The 14265-nt window shown below is 54.8% G+C and overlaps 1 protein-coding gene across 2 annotated transcripts in view; it reads left to right on the forward strand.

The window, feature by feature from the left end:
• The window catches only part of ARHGEF2 (Rho/Rac guanine nucleotide exchange factor 2), a 97878-nt gene that overhangs the window by 9948 nt on the left and 73665 nt on the right, over nucleotides 1–14265 (forward strand). For both annotated transcript variants that reach the window (XM_067569411.1, XM_067569413.1), the window contains exon 5: nucleotides 7349–7478. In XM_067569411.1, coding sequence (XP_067425512.1) covers nucleotides 7349–7478 — 130 coding nt within the window. The remainder of the gene's footprint in view (nucleotides 1–7348; nucleotides 7479–14265) is intronic.

Raw genomic sequence — 14265 nt, forward strand, 5'->3', positions numbered from 1 at the left:
GGAAGAATAGCTCCAACCTAGGGGTATAGAAAAGGCTTGAATCCCGGTGGGCGAAGGAACTGAGGGCGGGGACAGAGGCGATCCTGCTGGGAAAATCCTTAGTGATGCTCCAAGCTGGGGAGCAAGTTTACATTTCATTGCCCTCCTGTTGAGAATAAAGGGAGACTCCAGGGAAGAGGGGAGGGTTGTGGTCACAAACCCAGCCTGGGCTGTGCTGAGAGGGCAGAATCGGGGCTTACTTCATTCAGTCAGCTGTGGCCAGCTGCTGGCTTTTCACACACTTGATTCATGGTTGTGCCTTGGACACAGCCTCTTCCTGGAGGGGTGTCCTGGCATCTGCAGATACTGCTGGTCTCTGCTTCCGGTGGAAGGGAGGCATTTGTCATAGAAAGGAAGGTAAGGGTTTGAGATGCCTGGTAGACTGGCGCCAGACTGGTAAAGGTTTGAAGATGGAGATAGGCACCGGCTGAAAATCCCACTGGGCATCAAAATGCTTTTACAGATCTGGTCTCAGGCCAAGCGGCATGACAGCGGTGCAACCTCTGGCTGCTTTACTGCGAGCTTGTGCTGTTTAGTGGGGTTTTTTCTTAATGCTCTAACTCCTGAAGTCATGTGATGGGAGACCCTCCCTTTCCCTTTTTTAAAGTAAGTTTCTAGCCCCCTGGAAACGTTTGGAGGTGGGAGTCCTGACAGCTCAAAGTGCAGAAAACAAACAGCCAAATCAAACCAACCCTCCACTGTCACTCTGCAGAATGTCAGGATTTTTACAGTCCATGTTGTGGGGTTGGTTGTGTTTTGGGGGGGAGGGGACTGGCTCATTCTCTTTGAATGCGTTGGGGTGGCAGTACTGCTGTGGTTCCTTAGAGGAGGTGGCTATGGCTGACTGGTTAGTCGAGCTGTTTCTGAAATGTATTTTATATTTATAAGTTGATGAAAAGTAGGGGAGGGTTTGTTGAACTTTTTCGCAACTGTTTGGGTTTTCATTTAAACAAAAATCAGTCTCTTTTCCCCCTAGTTTTGGGTGGGGTGGGGTGTTTTTGTTTTTGTTTTCAAACACAAAAAAATCTGGATGAAATTGGGTTTTTTTCCAAGGACGTTTCTGCTTTGTCGGGGGAAAATGTAGACAAAAAAGTTTCAGCCAGCTGGGCTCATTCCCTGGCATTTAGCTAGCATTGTTCATCCCGTCTCTATATCACTATCTGGTGCTGCCTACTGGTTAGAGCCCAGGACTAGATCCTGCACGGGCAGGAATGCTGGATGAGATCCTTTCTGTCTTTAACCTACAACTCTGTTCTCTGTTTTGCCACTTGCTGGGTGACCTTGACCACGTGGCTTCCCCTTTCCGTGCCTCAGTTTCCCCATCTGTAACAGAGAGATGATGATCTCAGCCAGACTATTCATGTGCAATGGCCATGCCCCCCCTGTGGTCCCCACTTTTTGAATACCAGGTGGTTGCATTCATTTTCAGCCACCACAAACTCCTCCCCTGAAAGGACTTTCTGTGGCCAGGGTCCATGCTGCTAGGAGCCAGAATTTTTTTCTTAGTTCAGACCTTGCAGAATTGAGTATGGGACCCCGGCATCCTGGCTCCCCCTCCCTGCCCTTCTGGTGCTAGATCCAGCTCTCCTCCCACAGCTATAAAATAGAACCCGCGTCCTGAGGCTCTGACTCTCAGGGCTGGGAATACAAGTCTTGGGCTTGTGATTCCCTTGCTCTGACCGCTAGACCCCACCATCTCCCTGAGCGTCTCCCGAGCCGCCTGTCACGCCCTGCCCTCCATTGTTTGTGTCTGTGTCAGGCGGGGCCAGTCCGAGACGAGGGATCTGTCGCTGGAGCTGGCGGGAGGGGATGAATGAAGGAGGCTGGAGCTACGTGCTGCTAACAGGGATGGCTCGCGCAGGAGCAGAGAGCAGCTTCCATATCAGAGCAGACTTGGAAAGAAAAAAAAAAAGTGGTTCATTCTGGCCAGGCCAGGTGAAAAATCACGGGTTAGATCCTGCCTTGGGCAGAACTCCCAGGGATCCAACCTCTGAGTAAAGACAGAGCGAGGAGGTCAGCATGTGGCTCCGTGTGAGTTAAATCAACACGTGTCCCTGGGCTGCGCGCAGCACCTCGGCTTGTTGGAACTGGCAGGGGTGAGGACAGGAAGTGAAGATGGAGGCAAGACCCAAATGGAAACTGGAGCGGAAGGTGTCTGGAATGTAGCGTCCCGAGCTGGACTTTACCTCTCACTTCACTTTCCCCTCTTCCTGCTCTTTGCTTACTTTGTCCTGGACTCCAGTGGGGCTGGTCAGTTGCATTTGTACGTAAGCCAGTTTCACCTCCAGGCTTTCCTGGCCAGCGCCTGTTTGTAAAGGCTGGGTTGCAAACCTTGATGGGGGGTGCTGGAGAAGGACAATGACTCCTGTAGCGAAGGCCTGGGCGTGTCTTGTCTCACTCTGTGACTTTGGGTAAGTCAGATCGGCCCAGATCCTCACAGTGCCCAAATCCCGTTGATTTCAAGAGGCGTTTGGTGTCTCAATACTTCTGAGCATCTGTGCCTGAGTTCCCCCATCTGTTAAACGGGGAAAATAATTCTTTTCTGGTCTGGTTAGTGTAAAAACATGTGTGGTCTCTTAGACTTTTTCTACACACACAATCTTGTGCCACTTCATCTCTACCAGTAGAGTTAATGCCATAGCATCTCACTAGTGTGTATGCTGTTATACCTAATGCCTGACACGGGAATAGCTTATCCATGTACCATGTTGTGATGATAGAATCATTTCAGGAGGGGGGGCCATGGTGTTTCTGTTGAAACGGTTAAATCGGTACAAAAGCTGTGTGTCGACACCGCCTTACTTGTGTGTATGTAAGTGAACGCAATGGATCTGGATTTTTAGTAAGGATTTTGGTGCAGTTCCCCCGTGACATTCTCATAAGAAAATTAGGGAAAGGTGGGAGGGGTTGTAATCACTTTTGGGGTGAGGACAAAGTTAGCAAATCGGTCTTACACCAACAAGATGGAAGTCAGTAGAGACCAGTGCAAAGTGCTACTCTTAGGAAGGAAAAAAATCAAATGCACAGCTACAAAATGGCGAATGCCTGGCGAGGTGGCCGTGCTGCTGAAAAGGATCTGGGGGTGATTGTTGGGTCACAAATTGCCTGCGAGTCAACAGTGGGATGCTCTTGCAAAAAAAGGGTAACGTCACAGTGGGGTTTATTGACAGGAGCATCGTACGTAAGAGATGGGAGGTAACCGTCCTGCTCTACTCAGGACTGGTGAGGCCTCAGCTGCCTCCTGTTCTGGGCGTTGCATCTTAGGAAAGATGTGGGCAAACTGGAGAGAGTCCAGAGGAGGGCAACAAAAAATGATTTAAAAAAAAAAAAAAAAAGTTTAGAAAATCTCACCGATGAGGAAAGGTTAAAAATGTTTAGTCCAGAGAAGAGAAGGCTGGCGGGGAGGAGGGAGGGTGGCTGAAAACTGTCTTCAGACATGTGAAGGGCTGTTACAAAGAGGACGGTGATCAGTTGTGTTCCCACTGAAGACGGAACAATAAGTAAAGGGCTTAATCTGCACCAGAGACAATTTGGGTTCGCTATAACTTCCTAACTCTGTTAGCTACGTTCAGCTCTGGACCAGGCTTCCAAGGGAGGTGGTGGAATCCCCGTCATTGGAGGATTTAAGGACAGGGATGGTCTAGGTTTGTTGGTCCTCCCCAACGCAGGGGGCTGGACTTGATGACTCTCAAGGTCCCTTCTAGCCCTGCCGTGCTATGATTCTGTGTACAGCCCAGCAGGATAGGGCTCTGATCTTGGCTGTGACCTCTAGGTGAGTGTAACCTCTTTGAGGCAGAGACCCTGTCTTTTTGTTCTGTGTCTGTACGAGGCCAAGCACGATGGGGTCCTGGTCCATGACGGGGACTTCTAGGTGCTCCAATACTACTATTAAAGAACAGATGCTCCTGTAATACAAACCGTTAATAATAGTCTTGGCATAGAACAATCTTGGGACTTGAGAGGTGGTTGTTTTGATCGGCGCTCTCATCTTGCTGCATCACTAGGTTTTAAAATGTTTCATAACCCAGCCTAATGCTGGCTTTAACCTTCGGAGATCACTCTCCCATCCGTGCATTGCCACGGAAACGTAGCACTCTGACTTCAGCGCAGGATGGGATAAAGGAGCCTGGGCTGGGAAAGGAGCATACGGCCTTAGCTAATTGGAAACTCTGGCAAGATAAATCACGGGTGGGCGGGGACAAGTGAAAGGTGACGAGGTTCATGTGTTGAGTCTGATTTCACTGGAAGCTTCCCCCTCACGTTGCGAAAGTCCCTGTAAAGCCAGATCTGTGCTTTAAAGGTTTTGCCAGCAGAGCAGTGAGGGGGGTGATCTTTTTATGACACGGCTGGCTCGCAGCTCGACTAGTGTAGCTAGTGTAGACAGCTCGACTGCTGGTATTGCTGATTCTTTTTCGCTCCTAGAATCAGGGCCGGCGATACCGGCAAAGCACCCTTTTGCCAGTCTAAAGGCATCCACGCCAGGAGGGCTTTGTTAGTACAGCTCTACTGGGAAAGCTTTTAAATACAAACAAGGCCGAAACTAGCTGGGCCATGCTGGGCGGGAACATGGTCCCTGGAGGAGGCACCCCTGGAAATCTGAACTCCCTCCAAGAGGCTGGCTCCCCACCCGGGAAAGGGTCAGGGGAAAAACCTTGAATTGGGGTCTGTGGACCAAGGGGGGTGTGAAGTTCAGCCTCATTAATCCCCTGACTCCCGGAGCTGAAGGTTTTAAGAAGAAGCCCCCCAATACCACAAGAATCAGTGACACTGACCCGGCCTCTACAGACTGGCCCACGCTGCATGTGCCGACTTCGTTTTAATTCCCTTCCCCCCCCCATCGACCCCTGCTCAGAGATTGCAGCCGGGGGGGTGACCACTCACCCCCGCCCCCTGACGCCTGGCTTTCAGCTGCCGTTCATCCCTGCCGTTGCCATTAAAACGTCGCCCCCTTTCCCACCGGCGTGCTCGCCTCCGAGCCGTGTGTGGTGATGAAAGCTCTTCGCGGCCCCGCAGACGTGTGAATTGACCTCTCCCTAATGGGTCTGCCTTGCTCATCATTCACCCCCCTTCGTTATCGCTAATGATCGTTCCTCACCCCGCCTCGCCTCGCAAACAGAGAGGCCCTTGTGTGCGCTGCCCGCTCCTGGGAGCCTGGCTCGGGTTTGCTCAGGGCCCCGGCCCCGTTATTCTCAGTGGGCGACGTGGCAGTGAGAAATGCTGGAGCGGGGCCCCAGAGGCTTGTGGCCTTTAGCCATGGAGCCTGGCAGCGGTGGGGCGAGCCCCCGGTCAGTCTTGCTGTCCCCTAGATCTATAAAACAATGAGGACCGGGGTTCAATGAAGGGGCATGAATGCAGCTTCCCCAGCTAAGAGCATAGGGGAGTCCCCCTCACTCCCCCCAGAACGCCCCCTCTCCTTGGCTGGTGCAGTAAAAGCGCCTCTGTTGCAATCTGATCTAACTCCAGAGAAAGCACCAAAAGACCCCAGCACGAGCAGGGCCCTACCGCGCCAGGTGCTGGCCGTACCTGTAGAGATCACTCCCTGTGGACGTGGATCCCGATCCTGCCGAGGGGGAGACCCTCCAACTCGTTTCACGTCTGTCCCCAACCGGGGGGGAGCGACTTTTGTTTGTGTGCTGCTGGAACTGCATAAAGAGGCCGTAGCTGGCGAGGCAAGCGGCTGGAATCTGCCGTTACAATCTCACCTCTAGGCCCTGCGGCTCGGTTGGTGGCTTCAGCCTGGGGCCTTTGACTGAGACCCTCTGCCTGGCTCCAGCCCTCCCCACCCTGCCAGGCTGCAAACGCCCAGTCCCCGCGCCCCAACCTTCCCGGCCCTGCCGGGAGGATTGCCAGCACTGTATTGCCTAGCGCTGATCTCCATCTACCTATCCATCCATCCCCTGTCACAGCCCATTTCCATCTTCATTAGGAGGAGCCGGCCAGCCGGGGCTTTTGTTATTTCAGGGCTGGGATGACCGGGCGGTGCCTCTCCCTCCGGCTTTGATACAGGCCGTTCTCTCCCTGGCTGCCTGCAGGGCGCCCGGTGAGCTGAGGGTGGCTGGAAGCTGGTCAGTGGTAACCTGGCCAAGATCTGTGTCCGTTTTGCTCCCTGGATGGACCCTTTTCTCCTTTCCTCTCGGACTTCCCTTCCCTTTGGTCAGCCCGGAGAAGGACCCGTCCCAGGAGAGAGGGGTATGCTTTATGGCCTGCATCTCTTAGCTTTGGAAGTGGGGGTGTGTGTGGGTGGAGCACACCTCACCGGCCAAGGGACGCACTGCGTGGCAAAGACCCAGAACTCGGGACACCTGCAGCGCTGGTGCAGGAAATTGACGTGGCTGGATCCTGTGACCGTGGTGCTAAGATTCTGCGTTCCTGGTGGCAGTGGAAGCGGGGGCGAAAGGGGGGGGAGCCCTGGCGTTGGCTGGAACAGAGAGAGCCGTGGGACTGAAATCGTTCTAGCCGCTGTGTTGTGGGTGCATGTAGGATCCTCCATCACAGCCCCAGGACCCCTATTGCACTCGGGGCTGCACAGACCGTAGGAGAGACAGTCCCGACCCCCAAAGAGCTGGCAACCTAAATCGCCCTGTGTCACCGTTGTCCCAGCTTTGTAGCTGGCAAACTCCTAGGCAGAGACGGGCTGTGGCTTGCCCAAGGGCACCTAGTCAGCATGGGGCAGTGCTGAGATTCGAACGCACGTAGCCTGAGTCCCCGGGCCCATGCGCTCCCCTAACCAGGAGTCCACCCTTCCTCTGCTACTGCAGCCGGTAGGTTTCCACCCGGGTTCCTGCATCGAGCCCAGGAACTCGTGGCTGCCCGGAAGCCGGTCTCTTCGAATGGTGCCCGGGCTCAATTTAAGGACAGTGTGCCGGGGTGATCGGCGGAGGAGGGGGCAGGGGAGGAATTGACCTGTTGTTCTCACCCCACCCACTCCACCTTCCCCATGGGGGTTGATTGGTGCAGACGCGTTCATGCCCCATCTCTGGACCACGCGCTGTCTGTCTTCGGGTTTCCAGCTGTTGCCTGTCACCGCAGTGTCTGAGCCCCCGAGCTCAGGGCTGTGTGAATTCCCCTGAGCCCCTGTCACACCCGCCCCCCACTTCCAACCCCCCCCCCCCCTGCAAAGGGGATGAGGCTACAAACCAAATTGCCCAGCCCATGCAACAGCTAATGCTGCCTATGCAAACAGAGGGCTCTGTGTGCGCTTCCCCCAACCACCCCTCCCTATTTCCTGGTCTTTAAACAACAGCGAGAAAACAGGGGGGTTGTTTGCCTTTCGCGCCTGTGGGGTTTTTTAATCCTCCTTCCCCTGCAGCTTTGATGCCGGGAGCTGTAGACAGCTGGACGCCAGCGGGGAGGCTGAAGACCAGGAGAGTCAGCACCGGGAGGGCAGCCCGCTAGGAAGAACGCTGAGCTTCCTCAGGAAGATGACGGGCAAGTCGAAGGTAGGAGGGACCGTTCGGTTCACCACCCGGGCCAAGGGACTGGCAGGGAGAGAGCATGCGGCCTCCTGGTTGGAGGCTTGTGATCTAGGACTGCTGGGTTCTCTTCCCAGCTCTGGGAGGGATGTGTCACCTAGTGGTTAGAGCGTGTGACTGGGTGATGGGGCTCCTGGGTTCTCTTCCCAGCTCTGGATGGGGAGTGGGGTCTGCTGGTGAGAGCAGTGCTGCTCGCACCTCACGGGTTCAGGAGCCAAATTTGCGATCAACATTACCCAAAAGTGCCGCCGTTGTGTGAATTCGTTGTTTCATTCACTACAGTGCTGTGTACTCGTATTTAAACAGGGTGACGGGGGAATATTTCGTGTGTGTGTATTCTTACAGCAAAACAGTTAATAACTTACTTAATTGGTTAATAACAGAGTGAAAGCATCCTGCCTGGGTAATAACTGTGACTGGTTAATAATTAAATCACACGGTGTTTTACTCTCATGTGCTCCAAAGAGCCACGGGAGACACCCTAGAGAACCGCTTGTGAGCCTCACTCTTGGTATCGCTGGGTTAGAGCATGTGAGTGGGTGTCAGGACTCCTGGGTTCTCTTCCCAGCGGTGGGAAGGATGTGTTGTCTAGGGGTTAGAGCATGTGAGTGGGTGTCAGGTGTTCTCTTTCCTCTCTGGATGGGGAGTGGGGTCTGCTGGTTAGAGCATGTGAGCGGGTGATGGACTCTGGGTTCTCCCTCCAGCTCTGGGAGGAAAGTGTTGTCTAAGGGTTAGAGCGGGATGGGGGAGGGGGGCGGGAGGACGGAGTCAGAACTCCTAGGTTCCATTCCCAGTTCTACCACTGACTTCTAAACATGCTGAGCTCTGAAGAAGAAAATCACTCGGTTCTCTGGCTGTAACATAGCCAAAAAGCCCACCCCAGGGGACACTCCTGCACCGGCGAGGGCCGAGGCGATCTCACGTCGTAGCTCTGCTTTGTCCCTGCTGACTCTTATGTGCTGAAAGGAAGCGAACACAGCTGGACTTTGACCCACCAACCCCCCAGTCCCCCATTGCTTTATGGCCCCTGTCTCCCACAGCTCCTGGTGCCAATTTCCATCACTAGTGCAGCAGGACCCAAGTGAGACCAGCACCACCATTGCTGGGGGGAGACAGTCCTTGCCCTAGGAATGGTTGGCAAAGGGAGGCAAAGGAAAGGAATGCTGGTTGAACCCCACTGGACACAGAGGGAATGTAGACGACTAAGTGACTTGCCCAAGGTCACACAGGGAATCAGTGGCAGAGGTGGGACTTAACCGTGAGTCCTAGGACAGTGTACTGACCGCCCTTCCTCTTCCATAAGCTCTTCTGTGACTGCTGAAAGATGCCAGCTCCAGCAAATGATGTTCCCTGTCTAGCCCCAGAGCAGCTGCAGGGCATGTTTGCCCTGCCTCTGCTCCCACTGGGAGGCAGCAAAGGATGATCTCCCGAACCACCTCCACCCAGCTGGCGGTGTCAGTGCAAGGCGTGGATGAGAGGGGTCTTCTGGTGACATGGGGGGAGCTGTATTGCAACCCACATCCACCGTCCGCTGTGGTCATGAGCGGCTCAGGCAGGTTGAGAACCCAGGACCTAGAGAGTCAAGCACCCCGTGCTCTGCTGATGAATATGTTGGATGCTTCCTGCATTCCTAAAGAGCTGATTCCTTGTGTGAGTGGAAGGAGCAGGTCTGGCCTGGAAAGGAGGGTGTGGGTAAGGCTGGGAGGTGATTCCCCCGGGGCTTAGGAAGTCCCGTTCAGATCTAATGCTGTTCAAAGGTGCTATCCCCAGAGCAGGATTGGGGCGCTCAGAACCCACCGGGCAAAGGACAGAATTGCTCTTTCTCCTGGAGCTTTGCATGAAGCCGGGCTGGCTCTTTTGGATCCATTGCCGCTTTATGAGCCTCGTCTCCCAGGCCCATTGGTGCTGGGACCCACTCAGCTAAGGAAGAGGGTCAGAGACCTTCCCTCCCCGGGTGGCCGGCGACTCGGTGAGTGGCATTCTCTGTAGGACGTTGGCTCATCACCCCAGTGCTATGGATACAGGCTGGATGTGAATCGGTGACATAGCAGTGATGGATTCCCTGTGATCCATCCACTCCCAGGGCAGGCAGCTCCGTTGGCATCCTCCTGGCCGGACCCTGGAATTCCCCCTTCGTCAGGCCGTCTGCTCAGCCTCTTGGTTCCTCAAAAACCTGGTGTATCTGCAAAGCAGCTGCCGCATTGTCGAGGAAGTGAAAGCCTTTTCCTGTCTCATGAAGGACCGGGTAGGCGGTGCAGCAGGAAGGGTCGGTTTCTCTAGCAAACGCAAGCACCGCCCTGCCTTCGCCCCCGCTTTCTTTAAGCAGATCTACGTCCTGGAGTGTGTGTTTTGAGAGAGTCTCCTGCCACTGCTTCCTGGGCACGGGCAGCAGATTCTCCCAGGAGGGCCGAGCAGCACCAGACAATCTTAACGGGAAGCGTCACAGTCCGTTACGGAGAACACTGAGCTCAGGACGCCTGGGTTCTATCCTGGACTCCTTGAGTGACCTTGGCCTAGTGATGGCCCTGCTCTGTGCCTCAGTGTCCCCTTCCGTTCCAGGGGGATGATGTTCTTTATCCACCTTTGTAAAAAGCTTTTAGAGCCACACGTGGATAGCCGTACGTGCGTGCTGAGAGCCATTATTCAGCACTTCCCGGCATCCCCCAGGAGGCAGCTAGTTGAGCCCCTTTTCACTGGAGCGAACGGGGAATCTCCACCAGCAGTACAGGGCTCTTGATGTGTAGCGGAGCAGTGCCGATTCCCTCCACTGGAGGGCAGTGGTGACACACACATGCTCGCCGGCTCAGCACGCGGCAAGTTGGCAGCAGATTTTCACGCTGGCATGTCTCGCCCGCCCTCCCTGGGCCCCTGCAAACAGGAAATGTTGCTTTTTCTCTCGATAGCATCTGCAGGGTGCAGCCTCACTCCTCCTGATCAGCTTGGATTAGGCAGCTGGGTTAAACCTCTTGGAGGCTGCTTTTACAGAGCTCTGAGGCTGTAGCTCCCCTGCGTAGCCCTTGCAAAACGAAGCGTCCTGGGCGCAGGACAGGTGCAGCTGTGCATGCTTGCCCAGGTGCATTATGGATTTTCTCCCCCACCTTCTTCCGAAGCATCCATTATGTCACCCTACGGAGGGGGGGGGTGGGTGGGTGAGCGGGGGGGAGGGTCGCTCTGGCCCGATCCCATGCATAGCACAGAGAAGGGGCTGAATTCACCAGGGTGGAGTCCTGGGGGCTTGATCCTCCCACAATGCTGGGGCTGGTTGGAGCTGCATTGAGGGGCTATCCCAGCCCTTACCGGTCTCGGGATAACAAGGGCACCTCAGCCTTGCCCCCAGACTACCTTTAGCAAGGACACCCAGAGCTGGGGCGGCTGGTTCAGGGCACCCAGGGAACGGACTCCAGCCCTGCTGATGGCTGGGTGCCCGGAGGATTGAGTCCTGCCCTGGACGCGGGGCTGTGAACTCTCCGCTTCGGGCGTGGATTAGGATCGGCCCCGCTGCAGAAACCGTTAATCCCGACCAGCCTCCCCAATCTAATCCTCCCTCCTTGCTCTGCGGCAGGGGCGAGGTGGATTAGCAGCCAGCTGTTAACAGCGTTACCATCCGGCCCCTGAGTTCTGACTTGATTGATCCCCCACCTCACCCCTTTTGCAGGGTTAGGAAACCTCTGGCAACTTTCTACTCTTGGCTCCCAAGCATGGGTGAAGGAGGATGTTAGACGGAGGGAGGGAGGGAGAGAGAATGGCTCAGCTGTCCTTCAGAGGCTGGCTCCCTTCTGCTTTTGCTTCATTCAACAGCTGTTTCCAGGTCTGTTTTCACTCCACCCTCGGCCTGAGGTGGTCCATCCTTTGATGCTTGAGTCACAGGGCGCCAGGAGTTTGTAGCAATTTAAACTGGCTCCTCTGCTTTTCACTGGTGCTTATTAATCATTGGCGGGAGGAAGGAAAGCAGGAAATGGGACGAAAAACTCTCTGTGCCCCTGGTAGCCCTGTGGGGCAGCCTTGTGCCAGGAGCTGTACGTACACATAGTGAGAGAGAGGCCCTGCCCCAGTCTAAATAGATAAGTCAGACAAAGGGTGACAGGGGAAACAAGGGGGAAATGAGATGTCACCGGTCACCCAGCGGGCCAGGGCGAGCATTTTTTATTGAAGGATCTCGAAGTGTCTTACAGATCTAAGCCTCACCGCACCAAATGCATGTTTTGCAGAGACCGAGCCATGGGGCCAGGGGGGCATTTGCTTGTGGTCACTGTGCAAGCTGGTGGCAGAGACTGCTTGGAGAACCCAGGAGTTCTGGTATCTGCAGCCACACTAACCGCCTGATAATCCCTCCTGCCTAGTGGCTGCTTGTGCGTGCAGTGAACTAGAGGCCGGGTGTGCGGAGGAAGCATTAGAGATGATCAAGAGGGAGATGTTTGAGGCTGGTTAAAAAACCCCAGGGAAGCTCATCTCAGCCAGTTTGGATCCAAAGTGCTTCCTGGAGCCCAAGAAGCAGCTAGAGAATGAGATGTGAACTGCACTGTGGTTGCTAGTTTGTTTTCCTTAGAAGGGCTTGGACGCTGAATCAGACTTGGGACATGGGTCAGGGGCCCCCTGGAAAGTTGCTTTTGTAAATTTCCTTTCGAGTAGGTCATTTCAGGGAAGGAGAAGGTGTTAATTCCTTAGCTCTCCCCAGAGCAGGGTTCCTTTCAGGAAGTCTGGGATTCTCATTGCAGGGCTGTAGCCAGGAACTTTAAAGCGATCTCCAGCCGGACAGGGGAAAATAATCTGTTTAGACGTTCTTTGCCAAACCAGCAGGACACCCGGGGCTTCATGTAACCATTGCATCAGGCGTTCTGTCTGCCTTTACGTCAGCAGAGCTAGCACAGGGATGCGCTTAAGAAACTGGGAGCCCAGACTCTGTCCTTCCCCCCTGGCCCTTCTGCCCCAGATACTAAACCAACCACTGACTTTTAAACCCCCATCATTAACACAGAGATCTGCATGAAAAAGATCAATAATGCTTCGTCCCTAGAGGTTTTCATCCATGGGTGTCAAAGCACTTTCCAAAGCAAGGGAGATCTAACCCCTGCTTTAGAGATGGGGAAACTGAGGCACAGAGAGGGGAAATTACTTGCCTGAGGTCACCCAGCAGATCCCGGACTAAAATCCAGCTCTCCTAATTGCTGGCCAGTGTTCCAGCTACTAGACTATGCAGCCTCATGTTTTAAAAGGGCCAGGTAATTGTATGACCCGTAACTCATGCCTCTATCAGGGGCCAGACCTCAATCTTCAATCCTGACATGAGGGGGGATGTGGAAATCCCAGTCCAAACTGCTGCCCCTCCCCCCCCCTCGGGTCTCTGGAGAACTCGACTCTGACTCGCCGTAAAGAAAGATTCGAGCTGTGAATTCGGACCCGAACGCACATCGGGATTTGAGGTCCTCCGTTCAGGGCCCCATTTCTAACATTAGTAATCCGCTGATGATCCCCGGGCTGTGATCTGTGTTCCAGGAAATCCTGACCCTACGCCAGAGCTAAAGAGAAGGAGACCAGAAAAGCCGCTGTCAGAGGTCTGGGAAGAGAGGGGTACCCTCAAACTTCCCAGCAGGAATAAATCCCTGGCCATGAATTGCAGCCCAGCAAGGAGAGGCTGCTAGGTTCCTAGTTGTGCAGTTAATGGGACTGTTTGCGAGTGACGTACAGACGTGCAGAGGAATTTACCCTAGTGGCCTGAGCACAGGACCGGGGACACAGAACTCCCAAGGCCAGACCCTGGCTTTGACACTGGTCCCCTTGTGGCATTTCATTGCCGAGCCGGAGCTTTCCCATCAGTAAAAGGGGGGAGGGAGAGTGACCAACCTGCCCCAGTTCCCAAGCGGCTGTGGGATTGCAAAGCCCAGTACAACTGCCCAGCGTTCTGCTATGCAAGGCGGAAAGAGACCAGGTGCCGGCGTGAAATCGACGCAGCCCCACGGGCCTATTGGCCACTTGTTCCCACGAGCTCAGGATCTGACCCTCGTGCCTCCATCCGTGCAGTCGCTGTCTAATAACGCACCGGACACGCTCCTGAGACGGTGCAGAGCCGCGGAGGAGATGGCCTGGCATCTGGGGAGCTCTGAGCTGTTGTGAGGACAAAGTGGAAGGTGGGAGGAGGGGGGCTGGAAGGCTTCTTGCCCCCACTGTCTCAAGCAGTCGCATTCCCTGGGGAGACTCTTCCCCAGTCTGATTAGATCTCAGACGGTTTTTTTTTGGTCTCCCAGCTTCATGCTCCCGCAATAAGTATAAACGTGCCTGCCCGCCCGCCCGCCTGCAATTTTGAATCGCCTTCCAAGTGGCACGGAGCGAACCCCTCCGCTCCCAGACTCAGCCACTAATTGAGTCCAGATGCTCGGTGTTTCTGGGATGGGAGAAGGGCCCTGGCTGAGCGACCAGACTGTGGCCTCTCTCGAGCCGGCCCTGGCACGGCCGGGCACGTTTTATAATGCAATCGGCCATTCTAGGAACAAGGGATTCTGCCAGGCTTTCTGCTCTAGCCGTGTGTCACTCACGGACCTGGCTTTATTATTTCCCTAGCTGCCCAGGGCGATCAGCCAGGAGCTATGTTCGGCTTGGAGAAGCACCAAAAAGAGCTTTTTCTACATGGTGTTAGCCCCTTAAATCAAGGCGCTGGGGCCTGGTAGGATGGTGAGTGCTGCTGAGCGTGTCTCTCCTGTGTGGCCAGGCCATGCAGCACTGAATGAATTTCCCTCTTCCTGCTCCAGCCGGCAGCCTG

The sequence above is a fragment of the Emydura macquarii genome, unplaced genomic scaffold, assembly GCF_026122565.2.
Source record: "Emydura macquarii macquarii isolate MOO-44397 ecotype Brisbane River unplaced genomic scaffold, CSIRO-AGI_Emac_v2 contig_2924, whole genome shotgun sequence".
NCBI classification, from domain to species: Eukaryota; Metazoa; Chordata; order Testudines; family Chelidae; genus Emydura; species Emydura macquarii.